The sequence below is a fragment of the Histoplasma capsulatum genome, genomic scaffold (assembly GCF_000149585.1).
Source record: "Histoplasma capsulatum NAm1 scaffold_7 genomic scaffold, whole genome shotgun sequence".
Classification (NCBI taxonomy): Eukaryota; Fungi; Ascomycota; class Eurotiomycetes; order Onygenales; family Ajellomycetaceae; genus Histoplasma; species Histoplasma mississippiense.
The window spans coordinates 491,484-515,553 of record NW_001813976.1 but is presented as its reverse complement, the minus strand read 5'-3'; the positions used below and the strand labels follow the sequence as shown (position 1 = coordinate 515,553).

Here is a 24,070-nt window from a genome sequence, read left to right as displayed (position 1 = left end):
ACTCGAATATATATATGAGTCAATTCACCCTCACATTGCCTTCTCCACGATACCGACCAACTCGCCACTACTCATCCCTGAACGGATAATCATCGGCATACCATTCCTCCCTCCAGGCACAACCACCATTTTTACTTCCTCCGCACTATCCCTTGGCCACACCAGGAATACTTTATCGAGCAACCGAATCAAATAATCATCCGGGACAATACCCAGGGCCTTACGGAAACAGTTTGTCGTGGTAGCGGGTTCGTGAATACTTTTCACGTCGAGATATACGGTTCCTAATCGCTCCTCTTGGGATACACGATAGATCAGGGCCGTGTCGATGAAGCAGTAATCGCGCTCTAAGGTGACGGGGTGAGTGTCGACAATGGAGAGGGAGAGAGACAGGTTATTGAGCCTGTCGGTGGGTGGCGTTGGAGGGAGGGAGGTAATGGGCAGAGGGGTAGGCCATTGCATGTCCTCTGGCCGCACTTGTCGGTCGACGCTGAATATGTGCTTGCCGTCCAGAGAGAAGGTTAGGTCGGCCATGTATTCTGTATTAAGGATAGAAGGGTTAGTACATTAATCGGACGGATATACACTTGGCGGGAAAATGGGTAATATATACGATAAAAAATATTGGTTGGATTGGTTACCTTCCGAAACTAGCTCAGATTTCATGTTACCGTCATCCTCTACCGAGACGACAAATGTCATATTCTCACCGATCACTGTCCAGTACGAGTATGCAAACACGCGCGGCGGATAATGGCTACTATCAAATGCAACTTTGATGTCCTGCGGAATCATCCCATGCTCCACCACGATGGAATGGGTATGAAGAAGTTCGCAGCTTCCGTCCGCTTTGCCCTCATAAAGTTGCAATGTCACACTGCCGTTTTCTTCAAACGTGTATGCAAAAATGGGCTGGTTAGGACAAAAGGTGACTTTAGCATCACCACCGTTGGCTAGTTTGAAGGACAGTGGCTGCGGGGATGTCGGATCGCTGATATCGAAAATCTCAGACTTGCTGAGCAAAAAGTGACCGTTTGAATCAAGTGAGTTATTTCCTGAAGAGGGCTCGAGAAGCCGTTTGACGACGGGACAGGAAAGCTCTTGCCCTTCGCTCAGGCTCCAGGCTTCAATTGTCAAATACGGGGAGGGCCCGCTATTAAAGACAGTCAGTTGAGACAGTCCAAGTCAGCAGGTGAAGGGAAGGGGAATTAAGACGAACAGGAAACCAGTCAAGAAGATGGCAAAAAGGCTGCCTCCGTCAGGTGTGATGTAATTGAGCACTTTGCCTCTAGCCTCCAGCGCATGCCGGGAGGCACGCAACTCGTCATCCTCTGCTGACGACCATATATCTACCACTGAGCGGCGCGCCACACTCCCATCCGAAAACGCGATCAGTATGCCACCTTTAGGCTCTGCTGAAATTGGCGGCGTCATTGTAAAGGAAACATCCCCAAAGGACTTCCAAAGGTAGAGATACTGCACAGATTTGTCATATCCCCCCCCTTTCTTCTGTAGTCCCCAGACAACAATGGATGTTCCTCCTCCGGCATTTATGTCGTCATCGGGCGGCTGCAGCTTCCCAACAACCCTTTCTTCGTCTTCAGTAAACTGACATTCTAGCAGTGCAGTGCCAGAATGAATGGGGAAATCAACCTGTGTACCGGTCGTTGGGCCTTCCCCATCCAAAATGACGCAGATAATTCTAGGATGCAACTCCTGGAGGGAGTCAGCATCTGAATTTTTTTGTTTACCCTCGTAGTATGTTAACATCAGTTTAGCTCCTGAACGACTGAAGGAACGGATGCGGATCCTAGCCCAGCCATCTGCAATACGTTCTTCAATAGAGAACGGGAATGCCGCCGTAAGGTCTCCAGCGTTCCAACGCTCAGAGCCAAATAGCTCCAAGATCTCCAACCATCGGCGGTCGCGGACCCTTGCCGCTCGAGTAGAGCTGAAGCAAGTCTGCGATATGGATTCCCGATTTTCAGGGTTCCAAACCTCCTCAGGCGAAGGCAGTCTATCCTCTGTCGCTAGATCCCAAATTCCACCTGGTGTAATCAACGAGTTGTTTGGACCGAATGCAACAAGACTCCCCCGTACAAGCAGAGAACCAGCCTGAAATATTTCCGAGTCAGAGCGGTCAACAATAATAACCTGAGCCCAATCGGCGGTGACGGAGATCTGCTTCGGGCTGGACAAGCTCCAGCACACTGTGCGATAGAAGAGTTCCTCGTGTGCATCAGGGCAGAATGTTGCTGCAAGGAATGTCGCGTCCTGTTTCAGTTGGGCAGAGCGAATCCCCCAAATTCCCTGATAGTTGTCTTCTCCATTTTCCAAGGCTGGTCGATAGGCAGTAGCTCCACTGAGGTGGCGACGACTTACACGGATGTTCTCGTGTTTTCTATCAGCTAAGAATACTGACCTGGACTTGTGGTTATATCCGATCCATCCACGCTCACCCTTCGGGAGTGGTTGCTTCTTTGCCAGGTCATTGTTTGGAGCACCTAGGGTAATCAGTCGTTGGGGCTTGGAGCTAGTGGCCAGAGAGACATGGCGTCCGGGAGCCTCTACGCACGTATGGATGCATTCAGGGGAATGGGAAATTGTTTCTGAAAAGGTGTGCAGGGCATGTACAACATGCGCGGCCCACTGTTGGGGGGTGTGTGAGAATGCAAGACCTTTCCGAGAGACATTCGTGTCAACGTTTTGGATCCTTCCCACAGTGTACATTGCAATATCAATACCACCAAGACGAATATATTCCTCGAGCCAGCAAAGGCTCCAGGGTCCATCAAGAAGGAGAGCCAAGAGTTCAAAAAGATCTTCGGATGGTTCAATATTATTTTCACCAGCAGCTATAGCGTCAGCAAATGCGCAAGCAAATTCCGGCCAGTACAATACCGCGTATTCGAAGAGCGGGCACAGCTCCATTAGTTCCTTTCTAATGTGGTTAGATTTGGGAATTCGGAAATATGCATTATTCTGTACTGAGGGTGCATGCAGAACGTTTAGGCATGCTGTTGCTAATACCGCATTCGAGCTCGTCACTTCGACAAAGTACTTCGCAAGGCTAGGTGGGATAGTGATGGATTGTGTTATTTTACGCTGCAGAAACTCTCTTGCGGACAAATGTATCAAGCGAATAGTGTCTCCATCGTCCAGTCCTGAATATTGCACCAGAGAACCGCATGCTTTTACCACATCTCTACGGGAATAAATATATGCCTCTTCGTAGTCGTCGTCATCCTCGTACTTGACACCTCGAAACTCATCGATCTGCAGTGCCTGGTCTAATTCACACCAGCGCAAGGGCCGGATACTTCCCACTACCCACTGAAACACCCGTTGCACAAAGTCTTGTTCTGCAAGAGGCTTTGCGTTCAGGCCCTCCAGTATCTTCACATAGAGCGCTACCATATCGCCCGGCAATTGCAGAAGTGCCTGGCGGACTCTAGCCCCGTTTCCTTGCATTTTGATATCTTTACACATCAGGTATGCCCATAGAAACATCCCTTTGTGATTTTCTTTCTTGGAAAGCTCATCGATGACTAAGGCCTTGAGGCGACGGTCGGCTGGCGATTGCAGGTTTGACATTCTGTTCACTTTGTGTCGGACAAAGGAGGCGATATCTCTTTTCACATCATCTTCAGTCATTAGGATTGTCATCGTCCTTGGTCCGTTAATGACATCCATGTGTTCGCCAGTCCTTCGGCTAGTCGCAATGACATGTATGTCGGGGTGTGAAACCAGTGTTTTCAAGTCCTTACAGAGGGGCTTAACACCTACACACTCATCAAGGGCGTCGAGAACGATCGTAAAGGTGCAGTCGGCATGTTGAACCGAGCTAGCAAATACAGCTAACATTTCCTCGTAATCAACATGTCGTTTACGGGAGGTATTCTGCAACGCTGTTCGCAGGTTTTCAATCTTATTCTCCAGCACGAAGCTATAGAGTTGTTCGAGGAGAGATCTCACAGCGGCTAAGGGCGTATTTTTCGTCTCGTCGTCTGCTTTGAAGAAATGATAGAGTGTCAGGCAAGGTTTCTTGTGATCCGTACCGCTCTGGAAAGTTCGCCGGGCCCGTTCAACTAGAAATGAGCTCAATATTGTCTTTCCCGCGCCGGGAATACCATAAATCACTAAGAATCGCGTGTCAGAGGAAGAACCAGACCATAATTTGAATTCTTGTCTACCCATGACCCATACACAGGTGCCGTTATGTCGCCTCGAGTTTGCCTTCTTTAGATCAGTGGCATAGTCTGGGGCTTTGAGCCAATCAAACACACGTTGATCGTCGCTTTCTAGTAGTAACGTACCCATATTAGCTTATATCTACTCGAGACATACATACAGCAATAATACGTGAAGGGAAAGGGACAATGAACTACCCCGGTGCGACTGCTGAAACGCATTCCAGAACTGGCTTGAATTCTCATGATGCTGTGCTTGTGCTGCACTCTTTAGCAACATAGTTTGCTCCTTGAGTTTGCTCTGTAACTGCTCGAATTTGCCTTTGATAGAATACGACTTGATAGATAATGAGCCAAATCGCAAATTTCTATACGTTTTGACCGCATAGACCCAAAACTCCAGCAATGCGGAGAATACTTGCTGCCCGACGCTGGAAACCAGCTGCGAGTCCTTGAATGTGTTAATCTCCTTTTGGATAATTTCTAGCTCGAGTGAGATGTCTTCGAAGAACCCAAAGACGCTGTCGAAAATACTCTGTGCGTCTTCCACGAGCTGGAAGGTAAAGCGGATTGAGCTCCATATCAAATTGCCAGCACCGAAGGGATCCGCGCCGGCGACACTGCTCAGAATACCATCGAAAGGTTGTAGCACGCCAAGCACTTTACTTACCCGCTCGGTGAATCGTATTGTCTTGCGGTCGTCCTTCGAGGAATGCTTTGCATTGATCGACGTCGCAATGCTGCATAATTCGGTCAACGAGGTGGGACGCTGTACGTCACGCAATTGTTGCGAGCTGAGGTTCTCTTCAAAGGTTTTTAAAGCCTCTCTGTAGGCTTGCTCCGCGTAGGTGATTGTCATGCTGGTTGACGTGCCACCAACCGAATATATCTTTCACGACAGAATGGAATAATATATTTGGAGGGAGAAACGTCTTCACTTTAAATATAGTACTATATGGAGGGGCAGTGAGATCCCACCTTAGGGCTAGCTGGCAGCGGGGGGATAGTTGGCAGACGAAAAGCCCATCAGGCGAGGCTGAGACCAGACGGCCCATTTTAACCGCTTAATGCAGCCTCCAATCGAATGCAGGGGCCAAATTGTTTCTATTATTGAGCTGATGGATGCGTCGGTGAAGTATCCCTCGCCAGTTAGGTAGGAACTGGCATTGTTGATTGTTTTTGACGGTCGGATAGCTGATTCAGGTGGTGAGCAACAAGTTGATATGAAGCGTACATCCACAGAATTAACATCAATTTTCCCACTCACAACATCTTGTTATATACGAGAACCGAAGGATGCTTTCCCTTGTTTAGCCCAACCCGGGAGAGCTCGGGTTTCTTGGGTGCAGAAGGCCAGTAGGGGTGTGATATAAATACTTCCAGTCCAAGGACCAACGAAAAATACAAAACCAAATAAATATTACTCAAGCCGGAAATGACTGCTGAAGAAATGCGCACATCTTAATTCATTCTAGACCAGACTTCATTCTTGTTCCGTATCCTGAATATAGAGTTATCCCCATTGTGGTTACCAGGTACCGGAACAATGTATTTATAGAGTCCCACGCGCCAAGGGAACCACTAATATTTACCCAAAGAGGCAATTTTGACCGCCATATTTCTTCAGACAAATCTAATCCACGCCGCAGCAGTTGACAGTATTGTCCTTTTTAGCCGAAATCCCCCATTCGCTGGGATTATGATGCGGAATCTTCCTCTCCATCCAACCACAGACTTTGGCCGCGCTTCGAGTTGACGCACCCTAGTTCTTCCCACGAACCCCTCGTTTGGACACCTTAAACGAAGAAAATGCCAGATGGTGTGTTTGAAAGAAATAATGCCATTTCGACTCTCGCCAGTCGCCCTGGGATCCTAGGAGCGTTGGTGCGCTTTTGGAGCCGGTCGTATGCTGCGGACTATGTGAGCTTGATATTGCTTTGCGTGGGATTGATATTGGTGAGTCGCCTTGCTTTACCTCTGTTGGCTTATGAAATAGCATACTCTACCCTAGCGAGGGTTATTATTGTAGTTATAGGTGTATATGCTGATTGAGGATATATTTGCCAATAGATCCAAATATGGGTACGACCCTTTAACCGCATGTTCACGCTGGATGATGTTGCTATACAACTCCCTTTCGCGCTGGTGGAGCGGGTTCCATTTTGTGAGTATAATGATTTCATGGACTCAGGAAATGACGATCTCAGTTGAAGATGAACTGCCGTACATGACTGATGCGCTAGCTGGAAAATCAATTTACAAAATAAAGTATGGTCAATCACATATGCGGGAGTGACGCCTTTGATCATCATAATCCTTTGGGCTCTGATGATTCGGCGGGAATCTCACTTCGCCCATGTATCCGTGCTTGGCCTACTCGTCACTCTTATCCTTACGTCCTTCCTGACCGATATCATAAAGAATGCGGCGGGTAGACCGCGCCCTGATTTGCTTGCGCGCTGTCGTCCACAAAAGGGAACGCCCGCACATCAGTTAGTTACCAGTGATGTCTGTGGAGCGCCTGAATCCCATCAACTTGATGAGGGATGGAGAAGTTTCCCGAGCGGACATAGCAGTTTCGCTTTTGGGGGGCTCGGATATCTTTTCATGTAAGTGTTTTGTTTCAGAGCTCTTAATTAATTCATATCAAGAGGGAGAAAAGCAGTGCTGATGCTTTCTTACGGCAGGTTTTTCGCAGGCCAATTGCATGTTTTCCAGCCGCGAACAGGTCTAGCCTGCTTCCTTTTCGCTCTTTCGCCGTTATTAGGTGCTCTGATGATTGCGATGTCTCGATTAGCGGATTATCGACACGACGTGTATGACGTGACGGCTGGCGCATTACTTGGGTTATCGGTGGCATATTCTATTTACCGACGCTATTTTCCGACACTACTGTCGGTTGATTGCCACAATCCATATAACAGAACGAACATACCACTAGAAGGCTTTCATAGGGTCGCGCGGGATGAGGAAGAGCGCTTGGTCAACGATAGAGCCACTCGAAGTCCGACCAGGGAGTTTGGTCGGAGGGATACAATGCGGGAAATAGAATCTGGACGAGATTGATGAGCCCGTGTTATGCGAATTGATGGGATAGAATCTTCTTTCTTTGGGAGTCATGGGATTCTTGTCTTTTTCAGCTTATATGAATACTGACCACTGAATGCAGGGTTCTGAAGCGTGACTGGGGTTTATTTTTATATTATTTATTATTTTAATTTTTTCATTCAGATTTGCGTAGGTGTCATTCGAATTCCTTTCACAAAGTGTCTTATTGATCACTTTTACATCGTTCTGTTTCGATAGCTTCAAGACCGAATGCTAATCGTGTGAACTAGAAATTGCCAGATATATCTCTGAATTTATATATATTTCCATACATTATTCGGACGGCTCTAACACCCTAACCCAAGCTGTTTGGATTTGGGCCTTCCCTCTATGAATGCTCCCTACACTACACTATGGCCTTAAGTCTTCAATTCCGACCTCGAGACAAATATGCCACCCTGATTCTCATCTAGATCACCAGTTACCCCAACTGTAACTTTTCCACGCCCATTCTTCTGCCTCCGCGCCAACGCCATAAGCTCAAAAGCAAAAAGAACAAAGTACATTCCAAGCAGAGCCGCCGAAACAATATGCGGCCACAGGACCACCGCCTCTTCCACTAACTTACTGTTATTTTTAGTATGCACGATCACTGCTTCGCCCACTAAACCGACCATGAGCTGCAGGAAACCCGTGAAAGGTAGAATCGGTCTGAAACTGGCAACTCCGCCGAAATATGCATACATGAAGGCGTGATGGAGTGTGTTGAGGGCGGCGAGCAGTTTCCAGCCGGTGTGGTTGCGGAGGACGCGGACGTATGTCAGGTATGGGGTCTTTTGGGTTTGATAATTTACGGTCGAAGATTAGTGAGGGACCTTTCATTTTTGATTTGTTCTTTTGCAGGATTCAATTATATTATATTAATGAGTTCGACTATGGGAGGGGAAGGATCAGGGGGCCGGTTTATATTTTCAAATTCGCACCGTCAAATGATGAAACCCGAAATGCCACCCAATGCGTCCTCCTGTAGCTAGGACGAGAAGAATATCAATATACTCATATGTTTTTGACAGATGGTAGATATGCCTCATCTGCTCATCATGGACTCGCACGTAGCTGCCAAAATGACGCAATGCATGTAGGACATCGAGGTCACATAATTTCGTGACGAGCTCAGAGGAACAGACGAGGGCGATGAAGAATAGCAGAGAAACGACGGAGTAGATGTAGTTATTGACTTTTATGAGCGTGGAGACGTGGGGAAAAGGCCCTTGCTTGTGGATATGAATATGATAGTGAAGGGATACAGAGAGGATGAAGAGGGTTATGCTTGAGGGGATCAAGGAGGTGATAGAATACATAGTCGCAAGAGAGATGTAGGTATGCTTTGCTCCTGCGTGTATGCTTTGGGCTGTATAGCAGGTGGTGATCAGTGGGCGATGGTAGATGCTAGTATACAAACTACATTTCTGCGACGGTCAATGGAATTTTTGCACCCATGATCTGAAGCTGGAACACGAGGACGGGGTTCTGAGGCTGGGTCTCAAAGATTGATGAGATGAGGTACGATGCCTGGGAGCGCACAGTGTTTTAGAGTGTATGAAATCCTACCCACTGCAATTCCAGGCGCTCTAGTTAAGCGCTTTAACTACGGGGACGCCTAAAGTGGTTGATCAGCCGCCAAGGTAAGGCTACCACCCCCGAAGCTGTTGACAACCGAGTCTGGCAGATGTTAGGGGGTACTACGGCTACCCTATCACGTGCCCCCCAACATATTGTATTGCTCTCGCGTACTCCGTAGTTAGTTTAGTAATAACAATGAACAACGTGTTGGGGGGATTGGATTGGGTGATTCGTACCCTCCCTCTATCACCACGGCGCTGGTGGTGATTGAGCTCTTTTGCCCTAGTGGCCTAATACAACGTTATCCTCCTACAGCAGATCGCCCCACGTGACTCGGGTTTCGTCATGGTTTGCCAAGCCACGTAGTGACCAAACACCCCACCAATGACATCCACGAATCATCACAATGATGACAATCTTGACGTTGGCTCTCCACGCCCGCGTTTATATGTGTTAGCCATGGCCTCTCCCATCGAGCCTTAAAACCACATACGGTCCTTTACGCTGGCGTTGGGACGACATAGCTTCACGAGACACCACCCTAACAACCGCGGCTCTACCGACGGTGCTGTATATCTTTTTAATTCATCGTTTTGAATGCGGCCCTGGAGTCTCTCCTCAAAGTTACCGCCATGTCCCCTAAGGCACAAACTGGGGCCTTAACAGACTCTTCCAGCACCCTGTCTGGAAGCCAATTGACGAAGCAGCTCCAACAGAAGATGACCGGATTGAAGGAGACAACAGGACCTGAGACTCCAGCTGCAAGTCGGTCCCCAACGAAAGCCCGCTCTCTTTCTGAGGCATCTTCGAGAACCCCCTCCTCCGTCTCACCGAACCCTTCGAGCATCCAACGAACTAAAGATGATATAGCGGTTACTGCAGCTCCTGCGACACCCCACAGACCCGATCGCCTTACACATGGGCTATCACTGCAGATGCCCTCGAGAATGTTTGGTAGCCCTATCGCAGCAGGGAATCGAGTCCCTCTCTCCCCGAAGCTGGATTCTTCGCACATATATGGCTCACCTGCCTCAGTATTACCGCGTCGATCCAGGGGATTGGACTTCTCACGCGCATGCACGAATTTACATCATTCTACCCTAGCTGAATCGTCGCCAGACTCCTCCCCGGTCGTTCTTGGTCGTGGAGTAGCTATTCCCAATCGCCGGAGTAATACCAACTCGGTGGGAATGGGTTCTCCGGGCATACCCGGGGGCAGCACCTGGCAATCCATTGGTAACAGTGATCGAGCTGTGATATCCAGCTCCGTGAGCAGTGTCAACATGTTCGAATCCGATACCACTAGTAGTAGCGACGGGGATGAGGACGACTCCATGCATATAATCGATAGGGAAGATCCGATTCTAATGACCCCACATCTTGCTCGACCGGGAAATGCGTTCTCGACACCATTTTCTCCAAGCACAGCTCAAAGCCCCGGCGGTGATTGGATGAGTGGGCTTTCTGCTGCTAAAGCCAGCCTCATGAGTTTTCAACGTGCCCGACTGCGTGGTGCTAGGAGTAGACACAGCTCAAGTAGCACCAGCGGTAATAGCTCGAAACCCAGCCCTGGACCCATATCACCACCCGTTTTTAAAAGTATCGAGAGCGCCGCCACTGGCTATTTCCCCAGAGAAATGTCCATGAGCGAAGTCAAATCACGGCGGGAAAGCCTAAGTCTAGGCACTAGTGACCTTCATTTGTCAGACATGAGCGATGATGATAATCGACTAGCTCGGTTTGGTAGCCCGTCCAGCAGCGCTCCCTTACCGGGGACAACAAGTATCGAAAGCGGGCCTCACGGCGTAATTCGACGTCCTGTAACGAGGAGAGGAAATTTACTGGTACAGTTGCACCATGCTACTAATCTTGGAAGATTTGATCTGCTAATGCGTTATGAAAAAGCCTAAAACGAAGAACTTCGCCCGGATCCGGGCGGCACTGCTTGAAGAAGTAGCCCCGATTGATTTCGAGTGCCAGCGGGAGGCTGAAGTCATTCGGCAGGTTCGCGAGAGCGAAGGCGGTGAATTACCCCCGCTCTCACCTTCCTTAACATCCCCTCTAGACTCGTCGGATTCCATTAATCCCAATGATGCAAGGGACATTGTCACCACCCGGTTCACGGGGGAAGGGTCGTCATCAAGCATATTTACCAGCCATCCATCCAGTGGTATAGGCCGTTTAAGTGCCTTTAATAACCGATATCAAACTCCACCTCCGCCGACAACCCAACCCATTAACCCCTTCACTTCCACCTCTACCTCCGATACAACGATACAAACACCCCCATCTACATCCCCGGGCGTCTTGGCAAACCAACACACCAGTAACAACGCGCCGCAACCTTCCGCCGCTGCCGGCCCTTCACGCATCGAAACGGAAGCGTCCCGCACAAACAAAAAACGTAGACACGATGAGATGATCGATATGAACGCGTTCAAGCGGCGGGCAGTTTCGCCAGGGATGTATGTGCAGAATTACCCCGTCGCGGCCTCTCAGCCTTCCTCATCGGGATCTTCTGCTTCGTATTTGAGCAAGAAACTTAGCAAGGAACTTAGCAGTCGAGCAGAAGGTGACGCTCAGACGCAGCTGCAGTCGAAAAATCCCCTGACTTCGACATCGACACCGACAACTGGAAAGACTGGGAGAGTGACAGAGGGTAGTACTATGAAGAGAGTTGGGATGCAGGGGATGAAAGAGACAAATGATGGATTGATGAATATGAGTATTGATTGAACTGCGGTCTCCGGGTGTTGAGATTCTATTCTTCTGTGTCGTTACGATTCTCTTTTCATCTCATTTTCTTTTATTTACTTCATATGCGTATTTAGCGGAGGCGCACTCGGGATATTTTTCTTTCTTGTGGCCTAATTTCCATTATGCAGCATTCCTCTTGTTCAACATATTTAGCTTCTGGGTTTCTTCCGGTTGTGTTTCGTATCCTTTACCTGTCAAGACAAATGATTTCCTCCTTTTTCTTTTTATCACACAACGCGGACAGAAGGCTCCACCATACTCTTGTTAAATTGATTTCTTTAGAATATACTGCCGCTGTTCACTATATATACATATATATTGTCATGCAAAAGGTTATCAAACCTCGTACTTTGGCGGAGGCTGCGGCTATCGCGCTTATGTCATGGCGGCTGCGTTAGTCGTTTCGCCATCTAGCGCCTGGACAGAAAACGGGCGGGGAGTTCCATGATTATTACTCGCAATAGCTAGTATATATCTTTCCTCCTTTTAAAACTAGCTCAGTTCATTATAACCAATTATTCCTTGATATTTTACACCACATTACTGCTTCGCTTTGCATCTGCACTCGTTATACCCCGCTCCCGTGCGCTGTCGCTTCATCATGCCGTCGAACCTCGAGATTGCATCTTCATTTATTCGAGGTGCTCCACCAGGAGAGGTATGAATGATCTATTGTCTTTATGTCTTACTGAATTACAGCCATCTTACGTGTCAAATATTCTAATTTCGTGATGGATAGCTCTCGGACGTTGTCGCAGGTACCTAGCATATCAAACAATCTCCAATATACCCCACCCCGCCTTTCCCCCTTCCACCGCACCCCACAAATCTGCTTCTCGCCTCACGCTTATACTATATATATGCTTCCTCAAAGTCGCTCTCTCCGTTCTCCCCGGTTTCCAGATAGCTGATCGTATCATAATTCCTTTGGAAAATCGCAGATATAAAAGCATTAACCCCTGATGGACCGGCGCTCATTTCTTCGCTTGCGCCTGCTTTCGAGAAATACAATGAGGAACAACTAGCGACTGTGAAGCTGCCTGGAGGCAGTGAAGAGGTATATGCACTCTCAATCGTTTAGCTACGGAATTGGAATCCAACAACTTTCAAGGGTTGTCCTTTTATATTCGTCGGGGTTTTTGACCATTCCCGTGAGCTTTTAGGTTATCGTTAGTTCATATAATAAGCTTGATGGCAATCGATACTACGATGTACAGACTCAGACATCATTTCAATTTGATCACGTCACTCAGGTTCGTATATGTCCCTTACTTATATACCTTATGCTGGCGCGCGCGGCTGCGAGTTCCGTAAACGTTTGTCTTTGGCTGACGATATCAATCATGTGGATGAGTAGACTGCCTCGTCGCCACAATCATATGTTCTGGAGTCGCGGCATTCCGATTTGATGTATGTAATTCTCTCCCTTCTCATTTCGTCTATTTATTTTGACGATTGTGAAGTAAATCGCTCCTGAAATCACTCTCAGCACATGCTAGAGAGCATTATCCAAGTTGCTCGTACGGTGTATATCCAACGGACGATGACTCTACTGTTGCTATCCTATTAGTCGCGAACAAATATTCTCCAAATAATTTCTGGTATGTCGTTCTTCTATCTACATCCTGCGCACGGATGGATTCTGTTTTGTCAACAGTTATATCGACATCTTAATGTTATCAAAACAAAAGCTGACCAGGGAATCATTACACACAGGAACGGCCGATACCGAGCCATTTACACAGTTCCCGCCCCCTCCACAGACACAATAACCGGCACTATCCACATTAACGTCCATTACTACGAAGATGGCAATGTATCCCTAAACACCACAAAACCCATCTCGATATCCCTCCCTGTCAATTCTTCCGCGGATACGGTTATCAAACGCATCGCTGCGGCGGAACGAGCTCAGCAGCTCGAACTCAGCGACGCTTTTAGCAGATTATCGGAAGGGGCGTTTAAGGGCCTCCGCAGGCAATTACCTATTACGCGGCAAAAGGTAGAGTGGGAGAAAGTGGGCGGGTATAGACTCGGGCAAGATATTTCAGGTGGGAAGGGTCGGTAGAGAAAGGCCAAGAGAGGGACCGGTGGCGTGTGAGAAGCTTCATCTTTCTCTTTCGCTCTTTTCTTGAGTAAATAGAAATATTCGATTTAGTTAAGGGAGATAGAGTAACGATATCATTCGATTTATCCATTGCCGTCCAGCACGCCTTTTCGAGGTAAATGCTCTATTTAAGCAACCGCTCCGCTTCTGTATAGAGCTGACCCAGCAGCATGCGTAATTCCTTCTCCAGCCTGCAGGCAGTCCCCGCAATTAATCTTTCCAGCCCTATCACAAAGTCCGAAATGCTGCCGGGACAAATACTGAGAGTGCGGAGTAAAAAGCGCGCCGATGGGCATTTGTTAGTTAGCGTATCCAGCGCCAATAACAAGAACAAGACTTTGTTTCATTCTACATCATCTGGCTAGTAATCGTGGGCAATGATATCATTATGAAAACGATTAAACAAGCCCCAATTTTACCTACTAACCAAAAACTGATCTCCAGCTCGACGCCCTAAACATTCATCCAACTCAATGGGCTGAACAGGTCCTTCTCGAAAGCTACAGGTTCTGGTTATATTCCATGCTTTTTTCTAGCGTGAAGATTTTATGGCAATTATTAGTGTCACCCTCTTTGCCCGAAGGTCAAGAGGCGAAGCCCGTCAATGTCAAACAGGAAGACGAAAAAGGGGATTCCAAAGTGGGGAATAGAAAAGCAATGCGAATATGAACACCGTCCACCTGTTGACAGAACTTGTAATCCTTGGATGTGACATTTTAATTCCTGTGCAAGCTCTGGGGTGGCTGAATGTTGACGACGTGAATGTTGGTAGTGCGACAGTCCTTAGCACGCTATTGACGGGGAAGGATAAGCGGGTTGAAGTGCAGGCACAAGCAGGCGCTTTGTCAAGGGGATAAATTGGTTATTAAAATGTTAGATTTTCCTATCGCTTTGGTTCTGATATGATTGATTGGATTGAGCATGTAGAATTCCTTTGATTGTGACCGCGGAATGAAGGGAATATAGTATATTGTCGATAGATAGATATGTAGATATATATTGAAGTAGATGTCCGTATGCCCCGAAAAAATATTGGTGAATAAATCCGAAAACCGCCTGTCCAGCCTACACTAGCCTCCCGATGATCGTAGTGCAGAGTATCAAGATTCCGTCAAAATACTCCTATTCGACCAAAACTCGCACTCATCCTGACTCCACACATCATTTGCTATTTGTGCTGGAATCCCAATCCCACCGCCTCCGGCCCGCTCATCATTCCCTTCACCAAATAGCATAAGAGTCCTATTTTTCTTCGACCACCTACCACCAAACGACTTCCACTCAGGTCTATCCGGAAATCTTCCGGGGACATCATTAGGATCACCAGTAGTAAGAAAGGACGTGAAATATGCATGCAGTGTCCCAGCAATTTCTTTCTGGGCAGCGGAAATCTGCCGCACGCCGCGGCTATACGTTTCGTATTCGGTCTGGTCCGCATGGCTTGCACCACCCTTCACGGTTTTATTTAGAGCCCAGTGGTACAAATATACTGGCGCTTGCTGTCCCGCCGATGCGTGGTGGACAGTTTGCCGAACAGGGCATATATAAGCGAAATTACCGTAAGCGGCCTCGACACGCTTGAACTGAGCGCCTACTCTTATGTTTCGGGTCTCCACATAGGGAGAGGATGGGTACTTTAGCGGATCTGGGTATAACTGGTCAAGCTTCTCGAGGTCCTTTTCGGGCATGGCTGGAATGAGCAAGCGGAAAAAGTTGATGAATTCCTCTGACTCGGACATCTCTGAGGGAACAAAGGAGGTACCTTCATTCGTGTTGAACCCGGTGAGGATTGAGACTTTGTTCCAGTTACCAGCTTTCCAGGCTTGGATAGGAGCTTGTTTGATGATATCGCCGTCGATGACTGGCTGGAACGCCCAGCGATCTGAAGACTCGTAGCGGGAGAAGATCTTGGATGAGGCCAAAGCAATGGTTAGTGCCGGTTTGCTTCGTAGGCACGGCATGATTCCATCTTCCTCCAAACCAGAGCAGCCAGCCTCAACGAGAAATTCTTTAAATTGAAGCTCGTGGAGACTGTGGTTATAGGGGTAAACGGCACGAGACGTTGCTGCTCCAGATTCCATAATGACTCGGCGAAAAAGTGACGGCATTCCTTCCTCATAATGCATGACATGGTGACCGATCTGACGATGTTAGTGGATGTTCTTACAAGACGTTGCTGATCTGATAGTTCATACTGAATGTGCTCCAGCTGATAGTCCAAACAGGGCGACGTCGTCTGGATTGCCACCGAAAGCTTCAATGTTTTCATGCACCCATCTCAATAAGAGGTTTTGGTCGCGTAGACCTACGTTAAGTGCATTTCCCTTGGCTGCAACTTTCGATGATAGGAAGCCAAATGCACCAAGTCTGTGAAAGGGGTCAGCGCATGAAAAACCACACAAACAAATATTCTGCAGTCTAACCTGTAATTGAAGTTCACCGCAATATATGGCTTTTCGGACCACGCCATCATCGAGGCGGAGTTGTGACTTCCTCCTATCGTAGGATAAGCTCTCACTTCAATGTAAAACTTGAACAGATGGACAAGTAGATGAACACACCATTGCCAAGATTAAAAGCGCCACCGTGGAAATATATTGCTACTGGTAATTTGTTCGTCTTATTTTGCATCCGAGGGCGGAATATATTCACGGTCAGACAATCTTCAGACCATCCATAAAACAAAAGCGGAGGTGATGCACATCTATTCTATTGATTAGAACTGACGTCTGTTGACTTTAAGAGGCCCGAAAGAAAGGTTTAGTTAAATTTCTAGCCTTACCTTTTGCCATAACTTGTGGCATCGATTGCATCATTAGACGCATGGACGGGCACTGGAGGAGTGAATCTCCTTTCGTTCGTCGGTGGCAGCGCATATGGGATTCCAAGAAACGCCTCAACGGGCTTTGGTAGATTGTCTCTGAGAACCTTCCCAACTACAGTGCCTTGGCGAAGAGTCACAGCTGGTGTCTCCGTGCCCCCTAGAACAACCGCTACACGAGCCCATGATGGGAGGATGACTTGCCATGAGATAAAAGGGAACCAACGGTAGCACAAATCTTCAACATCAAGGTAAGTATTCAACACGGACAGCCGTAGCGCGAGCAATACTAGCAGAAAGATAATAGGCACGGATATAAGCCAAATGGCGCGCTTGATCAGCGGCATGGTTTGGACAAGGGTTTGAACCAAGCCTTACTGCTGTGCGGAGTAGTTTGTTTAACAATATTTCACACGTGGACACAGCGCCGATTGTTATCCAACCACCAACACCAATCTGGTAGAGACGGCAGATAATAGATTCCTCGTGGCATTCCCTAATACAAGGGCAGACTGCGCAACCATCCACTTATTTTGATCCTGTAAACAAGATTAAACATTGAACTCGTAATGGAGGTCTTGATAGCACCAAAAGCGACTGAACAATCTTACCGGGGATAGCCAGTCTTCGAGTTTGGTGACCCAGCCCCGCCGTCGCATCTGGCAAAATAGTCGTGAGAATATTGTTGTGATTAAATCCTTTATTGGACGTCTGGATATCGGTTCAGTTGCATCATCAGGGATCAGCCTCACAAAATTAAAGTTTGAGGAAAACGAGATTTTTCCCCATCGGGAAATAGTTTAATTCATCGACACGATGACATAAGAGCGCGGCAAACTTCAGCAGCGGAGGATACGCAGAAAGAATACGATGAAATCATTCTCCAGGCTCCAGGATAAATGTGGTTGGATTGCCAGCTGGTGGGCGAACTGATATCCTTCCAACAAACTTTAGGCGATCCCACAGACAAGTGATACGAGTGTATATAACATGCTCGCCTCAGTCCAGCAGGGGATGATTCTCAAATTAGCTCTCCTCCACCATAGTACAGATTTCTACATAGGGGTGTATTCGCCTTTCCTACTCTCTATCTCAGAATAGTTCTCTCTTTGAATTGCGCTCTCCTAAAGATCCTCATGATGTCATTGGACAATCCTCTCATAGACAGCGCCCCTCTAGCAAAGGAGAAAGAAACCCTCAAGAGCTCTGCAGTTTCAATTAGCTCTACTGAAACTGCGGAGACGCTGATCGATACCCCAGGCTCATTCATACCCGGTCGCTCTCTACTCATTGACGCTCGTGGAAAGGCACTTCTGCGTCTACCCACCCCACCCTCACAACTCGAAATCCACATTTATAACTCAGATGGGTCGCTCGCATACGTATCCACACGCAAGAAACGCTTCTCGGGCAATTCGACTCTCTCATCGCCCGAGCGCGGCGAAATAATATTCACCGAATACTTTTGCGGCCCCAGTAGGGAACCTTTCATTCATCTTCTAAATGCGTCAGAGAAATCTTCTCCGCAGATGAAAGCCCAAGGGAAATACACGTCCCGAACGACGAACTTCTCTGCACCGGATGGGTCCGCCTTCGAATGGAGGTATGTAAAGGAACGTGGCCCAGATGGGAAGAAGGAAAAATTTGTTGTGCTGGAGAAGCTGGAAGTTGCCGGCCGCAGAAGAGTCGCACACCTGCTGCGGAATAAACAGACAATGCCACCTAAGACGTCAAGGTGTACAGCAGGGAACGGTGGAGAGCTTGTATTTGATCAACATGCATCCGAAGTGATAGATGAAGCGTTGATTGTGGCTACTTGTCTGCTGATGTTGAAGAAGGAGACTGATCGCCAGAGGGCTCTGCAGGCATTTGTGCTCTTCGCTGGTGTTGCTGGTTCATAAGTTTCGCCTTCATCCTCGTAGATTGTTCTTTTGTTCTCCCTTCCTGCTCGATTTTCTTATTATTTACTTGCATATCCAAGCATTTTGCCGCCAAGGTTAAGGTGCGATCTGTTTAATAGTTGGGATCATATCTGGGTGCATCAAAACATAAATTGGTAAACTGTATGGTGTCTTATAGTAAATTAGGGTGCGATCATATCCTGCTGCTTTCAACATCCTCTGTTCAAACAATTTCGCTTGCTTAAATGAAACAAAATCGAACGACCTTAAAGAAAATCAGACATAATTTGACACTCAATGACACATGAAACCTCCCAAGAAATATCAACCTCTCCACTCAAACTGGGGGTAGTTTTAACTCCAGTTTTCTCGGTGACACCCACAACCAGACTTTTCTGAATCAGAAAATGTCCAAGCCGAGAGAGGGGGCCAATATCTTGAAGCCCGTTCACATTCAATCACATCTGTAATGCGTTTTCACATAACGATACAGACGAAGCAATCACAATCTTCATCACCGCAGCCGCAACTAAAGCAGGGCTTGGTGGTTCCCTTGACGGGCTTGGTAATGGTCGATGTAGCAGAGCTGGCAGAAGTGGGAAGAGTATGGTTGACGAGTTGAGAGCCGCTGGTTGAGGCCATTGTTTCAGGATTTTTGTGTAGGGCGCGGGTTCTATGTCGCGGTGTAGGTTTGATGATAGATTTTCGGCTGGAGTGCTTTCCTGCAGAGGGAATGTCAGCGGTGGGGTCTCGCAACGTGTACTCCACGCAACTATTTACTACTCATGACGACTCGGGGGTCTTTAGAGAGAGAGGGATATCCATCCCAAATGTATTTGTATCTACACACCTGCTAACCTTTGTTCCGAGTCCGGTTGTGCGAGACGGGTTTGATAAAATACCAGAGCGTGTCAATGAGCTGAATGGGATATTCGAGTAGTAACCACGACTAAGTAGTGATTATCACTTTCTCCGCCGTTTCAGCCTTCAAAAGCTTGTGTGGATGCGACGCCATGTGACTTCCACACCCATGGATTCTATTTCCAAGGTTATTTATGGGCCAACTCGCCGAGAAGACTACTAATCCAGCCAGCATTTCGGCTTGCACTGCGGCACCAGGTATGATATAAGTAGCGGCCAGCCTGAAAGCTCAAAATGGGCAAGCCGCCAAATGCAATTTAGAGAATGCGACTTAAATAACGGTGGCTTGTTAGGGCGTTATTTAGAACCATCCGAATCTTCTCTTCCTTGATCACGAGTAGAGTTTTATTGTTCTCATAGGACCAACATGCCCTCCTGACATGGGACAATACCTCTGACGCAGACGACTGGAAATTCATGTTCTCTGCTTGCTCTGCTAGTTTGGGATGTCATGTAAAAGCCACAAAGGAGACAGGTCATGAGTAATCTGTATTTATTGATGATATATCTTTAGTCGCCAGAATGATCTACGGGATCCACTATACGTTTTCCAGCCATCTTAGGATTGCTCGCATCGTGACTCCATCATGATACCTTAACGCGGCATCTAGGGCGGGCTGGACATGGATTTCCCCCTCGCACTCTACAAAAATGAAGTCCTTCCCGTCAAGAACACTCCAATCAGTTTCACGCCGGCCGGCAACAGTCTGTGCCCTTACGCAATCCCTAGCGAACCTCCTGCAACTGTCCAGAAGAACTTCTGCCGTGCCTGCTGTCACCATCGCATTCTTGACCAGACCTGGCGATCCCTTCGGTGACGGAAACACTTGACTCCAGACATCTTCAGCGCCTTCCCCTTCGCATAGATCTGCCCATACATCTTCCTCGGTAGGAATCCACAATCCCTTAAGCCAGGACACTCCGGTCCGATTGATATAGTCTTTCTCAGCATTCGTCTCATAGCTCCCTTGATCCACCTTCATCGTAGTCCAAGGGCTCACAAACAGCACTGCTCTAAACCTGCCACCGTTGATATCTAGTGGTGCAGCGTACGGCGATGTTTTGGCCATGTGCGCCAACAACGAGCCCACTAGGTGGCCGCCCGCGCTGTCTCCAGCAAGTATGATGTCTTCAGCTCGCAATGGCAAGTCCATTAGAAGGTACCGAAGCGCAGACACTGCTTGAACAAGTTGAACTGGGTATCGATGCTCCGGGGCTAGAGCATACTCGAGGAAGACACACCGAAGGACAAACGGTATATGAGCAATGGCCCTGAGAGGGTTGACATAGCCACCGCCATGGAAATACAGCAACACTGGCCCATCTGCGGTGGCTGAGGGGGGCGTGGCAAAGTGCAAGGTTGGCGGTGGCGCATATACACTTAAGTCTACTTTGCTCTTAGCGGGGGTAGTATGGTTCACGAGTATTGTTTTAAGCGGGATTCTGTGCCTGGTGCAGTAACTCTTGATTGCCGACCCTGTTGGATTGTTTCGAAGGCCATGGGTCAGCTGGTGGAAGGAAAATGTAGCCGTTTGCACTTGGAGATAGGTGATGGATAGCCTTTGGCGCCAATGGAGAGATTTGTTTATCTTGTTTGTGAACGCAATTGCAAGTAAAAGCCGAATTACTATCATTCCCCGTCAGCATGTTTGCAATTATAACGCAGTAAATGGCCGTCCGACTGGGTAGGTTCAAGTTGATCATTTAATTACCAAATACTGGAATAAGAGCATAATAGAGTGCTTTCTCACGGATGGTGAGAGCGTTTGCTTGAGTGGTTGAATACAATGAAGTCATATTTTCACCAGGCAACTCACGGAGTTGAGAGAGATCAAGGACTTTCAGATAATCCACTCAGCGGGATAACTAGTTAAGTTGTAGAATATTTCTATATAAGGATGTTCCGAGGTTCAAACAAAAGACTCGAGATTGGTAACTTAAAAATATAGTGAGACCATCTTCTGGACATATGAGTCGATAAATACATTCGCTCAATCTAAGACGGCATGCTCAACTGGTCTCCCATTAAATAACTATGCAATAATAGACTAGTGAGGCATAAACTCACCCAGAGACGAATGCTCAATGATTCAGCCTACTGTTTCTCTACTACAGCCGAAAGCTCCGAAGATTGATAAACACCTAGCACGAGACAAAGATAACTATGCGTTCAGGAACTTCAGATATCTGGTCGAAACGGCACTATGTGGCCTGCCAGCAAGCAGCGGACCGAAAGTTTACGGTCTACAGATGGGATCGGTCTTTCGAATGACCTCCGACCTATGTTCTTCCATATTGATAGGTCCCCCCCACGGAAAGCAGACCAGCCATCCAGTACGTGCTAAAATCCACTCGGCGGTCGATGCAAGCCGGTGGTTCGGTGCTTGCTGCATGTATCTTTTCTGCCGGATCGCCCCCTATTTTGGCGCCGAAAACCCTAAATAATTTATGCTCGAGACTTGCTCTCGATGAGGTTTTCCCTCTGCGCATTGCCAACTGGGATACCGAGGCAATGCACTGGCTACGGCCGACGCTTTGGAGCATATGGAATATGTATAGTGCTCGCCTTTCGGAGCTCTCTCCTAAGTGTTGGTTCCGCCCTTCTGTGGGCGTCACAATTCGTCAAATGGCCATATCTCCGAATATGAACGTGGCCGAACTCACTTATAATGCCGAATGGATGATGTAGAATGTAAAGGGGTGAGATAAATATACCTTGATGGGCCCAATTTTCCTTTGTTCAATATTTCTTCCACCGAGAAATGTTGCTTTTATATCCAAATCCTTCTGAGCTCTCCGAGTACTACTAGTACTCCAACAACTGTCAGAGCATACGTGATACAGTCAACGGATCCAGATACCCATTCCCCCTATGGCTCCATCGAGCAGTGATCCTGCAGACTATCCACTTCCCCTTCCGCCAACAATGAAGGCATGGACCTACTCGAAAGCTGGCTCTCCCTTGGATACCCTCACATTATCCACAGACCACCCGGTCCCTTCTCCCTCAAAACTTGCCCCTTCAGAGCTCCTCATAAAAGTTTCCCATGCCTCCATAAATCCTACCACACGGCTCGTTATGTCCGCGTGTCCAACCATCCTACTCCCGAAGACGCCACCACGGGTCTCCGAATTTGAGTTCTCAGGTGTCGTCATCGCGCATTCTGATAATGCAAATGCGTCCCTCCGCGCGGAATTCCCACTCGGCACCCCAGTCATGGGCATGAATGAACCTGTTAGCGAAATGGTCCTCAAGAACCGTGGCACACTAGCGGAATACGTCGTTGCGACGGCAGAGAGCCTGGTCCAGAAGCCTAGTAATGTATCTCTTGAGGAGGCGGCGGGAATAACAGCCACAGGATGTACATCGATGAATCTTGTTACGAGAGCGGAGGTGAGGAAGGGGGATAAGGTCCTGATCAATGGCGGTGGTTCGGGGACGGGGTTGATGGCTGTGCAAATTGTGAAGGATATTCTGGGTGAAACAGGCATGCTCGTGGCGACCTGCTCTGCGCGGAATGAAGAGTTGGTTAAGAGCATGGGGGCTGATGAGGTATGCACTGTCAAGACGAAAAATGGAAAATGGGAGCTGTAGCCATTCGCATAACCCGGCAAACTACTTCTTCTAATATCTCGAACAGACCATCGACTATACCCAGCACGATCCTTTGCATGAATACCTCGCAGCCCGCTACTCCACTTCTCCCTTCGATGTCATCCTGGACACCATCGGCATCCAGTCGCTCTTCGAACATAGTGCCGACTATGTTGCCCGCCCCACCCGCGACCGCCCGCATAGATACCTCAACATCGGGATTCTCTACCCACCTACAACCGTCGTCAGTCTCTTCCGTACAGCCATTTGGTTTCTGAGGGCCATGTATTTCCCCAGATTCCTAGGCGGGGGCCCCGGCGGCTATTCTCTTGTCAGGACAGGGCCCTCAAAGATGAGGATGGAGAAGGTGCAGAGGATGGTGGCGGATGGGAAATTGAAGGCTGTTGTGGATTCGACTTGGGAGATGGGCGATGTGATGAAGGTATGTATGTTGTCATATTGAAAAACGTGCGAATTTCCATTTAAATCTACGCTAGAAAGGGGGTTGCTGGCTTGGCTGACATCGCTCGTTTCGCATGCAGGCTTATGGGAAGAGTATGACGAAACACTTACAGGGGAAGGTCATTGTAAAGGTCCAGGACATCTAGATGCCACCAGGGAGATGCGGGCATTAGGAGCGCACTCGCAAAGAGGACTCTTTGGAGCTTTCCTATTCCCTGACCATCTCACCACTTCGTAGGACAGCTGGCTGATATTTTCATTCATTGGATGTTTTTTATGTAATTTACACGGTTAAATTATAATTGGTAATAAGATAGGATTGCTACTGCCCCCAATTATGTAGTAACGAATAACTCAAAATCCTATGATTTCAGCCGATACATGCTCAACACCACCTGATCTGAACAGGAAGCTCTGAAATCAAATATGTAAAAGGAAATTTCATCTGAAATTATCATGCTCTGTAAAGTATATGCTTTTATCCACAGTCTTATGGTTCTCCCTTGTTTGCCTCATGCACACTTCACCGTGGGGGTATATAGTTGTGTATTACTTCTCTTCATTCGAATATCCATCCATTCATCCGTCGTCACTATGCCGACATTATATCTCTTATACCCAATGTTCTGGATTCCAGTCCTTCCC

General features: G+C 47.8%; 10 protein-coding genes across 10 annotated transcripts; 5 read left to right on the top strand and 5 right to left on the bottom strand.

The window, feature by feature from the left end:
- Positions 1-30: 30 nt before the first annotated feature.
- HCAG_05800 (predicted protein) lies at positions 31-5,049 on the bottom strand (the record flags this gene model as incomplete). Its single annotated transcript, XM_001538145.1, has 5 exons — positions 31-539; positions 642-1,153; positions 1,220-2,377; positions 2,423-4,297; positions 4,352-5,049. The coding sequence occupies 5 exons, from the start codon at positions 5,047-5,049 to the stop codon at positions 31-33; spliced, it is 4,752 nt and encodes a 1,583-aa protein (XP_001538195.1).
- Positions 5,050-5,999: 950 nt separating this feature from the next.
- HCAG_05799 (conserved hypothetical protein) lies at positions 6,000-7,256 on the top strand (the record flags this gene model as incomplete). Its single annotated transcript, XM_001538144.1, has 4 exons — positions 6,000-6,146; positions 6,261-6,354; positions 6,460-6,799; positions 6,878-7,256. The coding sequence occupies 4 exons, from the start codon at positions 6,000-6,002 to the stop codon at positions 7,254-7,256; spliced, it is 960 nt and encodes a 319-aa protein (XP_001538194.1).
- A 401-nt stretch (positions 7,257-7,657) lies between these two features.
- HCAG_05798 (predicted protein) lies at positions 7,658-9,708 on the bottom strand (the record flags this gene model as incomplete). The annotated part of the gene is made up of 7 exons (XM_001538143.1): positions 7,658-8,071; positions 8,222-8,649; positions 8,850-8,886; positions 9,098-9,143; positions 9,175-9,291; positions 9,355-9,429; positions 9,530-9,708. 7 exons carry the CDS (start codon positions 9,706-9,708, stop codon positions 7,658-7,660), a joined length of 1,296 nt encoding a protein of 431 aa, XP_001538193.1.
- Positions 9,709-10,051: 343 nt separating this feature from the next.
- On the top strand, positions 10,052-11,597 carry HCAG_05797 (predicted protein; the record flags this gene model as incomplete). The annotated part of the gene is made up of 2 exons (XM_001538142.1): positions 10,052-10,705; positions 10,767-11,597. The coding sequence occupies 2 exons, from the start codon at positions 10,052-10,054 to the stop codon at positions 11,595-11,597; spliced, it is 1,485 nt and encodes a 494-aa protein (XP_001538192.1).
- Positions 11,598-12,219: 622 nt separating this feature from the next.
- On the top strand, positions 12,220-14,182 carry HCAG_05796 (conserved hypothetical protein; the record flags this gene model as incomplete). Its single annotated transcript, XM_001538141.1, has 8 exons — positions 12,220-12,276; positions 12,358-12,376; positions 12,560-12,675; positions 12,782-12,871; positions 12,976-13,028; positions 13,335-13,682; positions 13,916-14,023; positions 14,170-14,182. 8 exons carry the CDS (start codon positions 12,220-12,222, stop codon positions 14,180-14,182), a joined length of 804 nt encoding a protein of 267 aa, XP_001538191.1.
- A 643-nt stretch (positions 14,183-14,825) lies between these two features.
- Positions 14,826-16,893, bottom strand: HCAG_05795 (conserved hypothetical protein; the record flags this gene model as incomplete). Its single annotated transcript, XM_001538140.1, has 3 exons — positions 14,826-15,839; positions 15,921-16,092; positions 16,508-16,893. 3 exons carry the CDS (start codon positions 16,891-16,893, stop codon positions 14,826-14,828), a joined length of 1,572 nt encoding a protein of 523 aa, XP_001538190.1.
- Positions 16,894-17,682: 789 nt separating this feature from the next.
- Positions 17,683-18,447, top strand: HCAG_05794 (predicted protein; the record flags this gene model as incomplete). Its single annotated transcript, XM_001538139.1, has 1 exon — positions 17,683-18,447. One exon carries the CDS (start codon positions 17,683-17,685, stop codon positions 18,445-18,447), a length of 765 nt encoding a protein of 254 aa, XP_001538189.1.
- A 477-nt stretch (positions 18,448-18,924) lies between these two features.
- HCAG_05793 (predicted protein) lies at positions 18,925-19,089 on the bottom strand (the record flags this gene model as incomplete). The annotated part of the gene is made up of 1 exon (XM_001538138.1): positions 18,925-19,089. The coding sequence occupies one exon, from the start codon at positions 19,087-19,089 to the stop codon at positions 18,925-18,927; it is 165 nt and encodes a 54-aa protein (XP_001538188.1).
- An 818-nt stretch (positions 19,090-19,907) lies between these two features.
- On the bottom strand, positions 19,908-21,165 carry HCAG_05792 (predicted protein; the record flags this gene model as incomplete). Its single annotated transcript, XM_001538137.1, has 2 exons — positions 19,908-20,845; positions 21,081-21,165. The coding sequence occupies 2 exons, from the start codon at positions 21,163-21,165 to the stop codon at positions 19,908-19,910; spliced, it is 1,023 nt and encodes a 340-aa protein (XP_001538187.1).
- A 1,075-nt stretch (positions 21,166-22,240) lies between these two features.
- Positions 22,241-23,571, top strand: HCAG_05791 (predicted protein; the record flags this gene model as incomplete). Its single annotated transcript, XM_001538136.1, has 3 exons — positions 22,241-22,921; positions 23,010-23,405; positions 23,506-23,571. 3 exons carry the CDS (start codon positions 22,241-22,243, stop codon positions 23,569-23,571), a joined length of 1,143 nt encoding a protein of 380 aa, XP_001538186.1.
- Between the last annotated feature and the right edge of the window lie 499 nt (positions 23,572-24,070).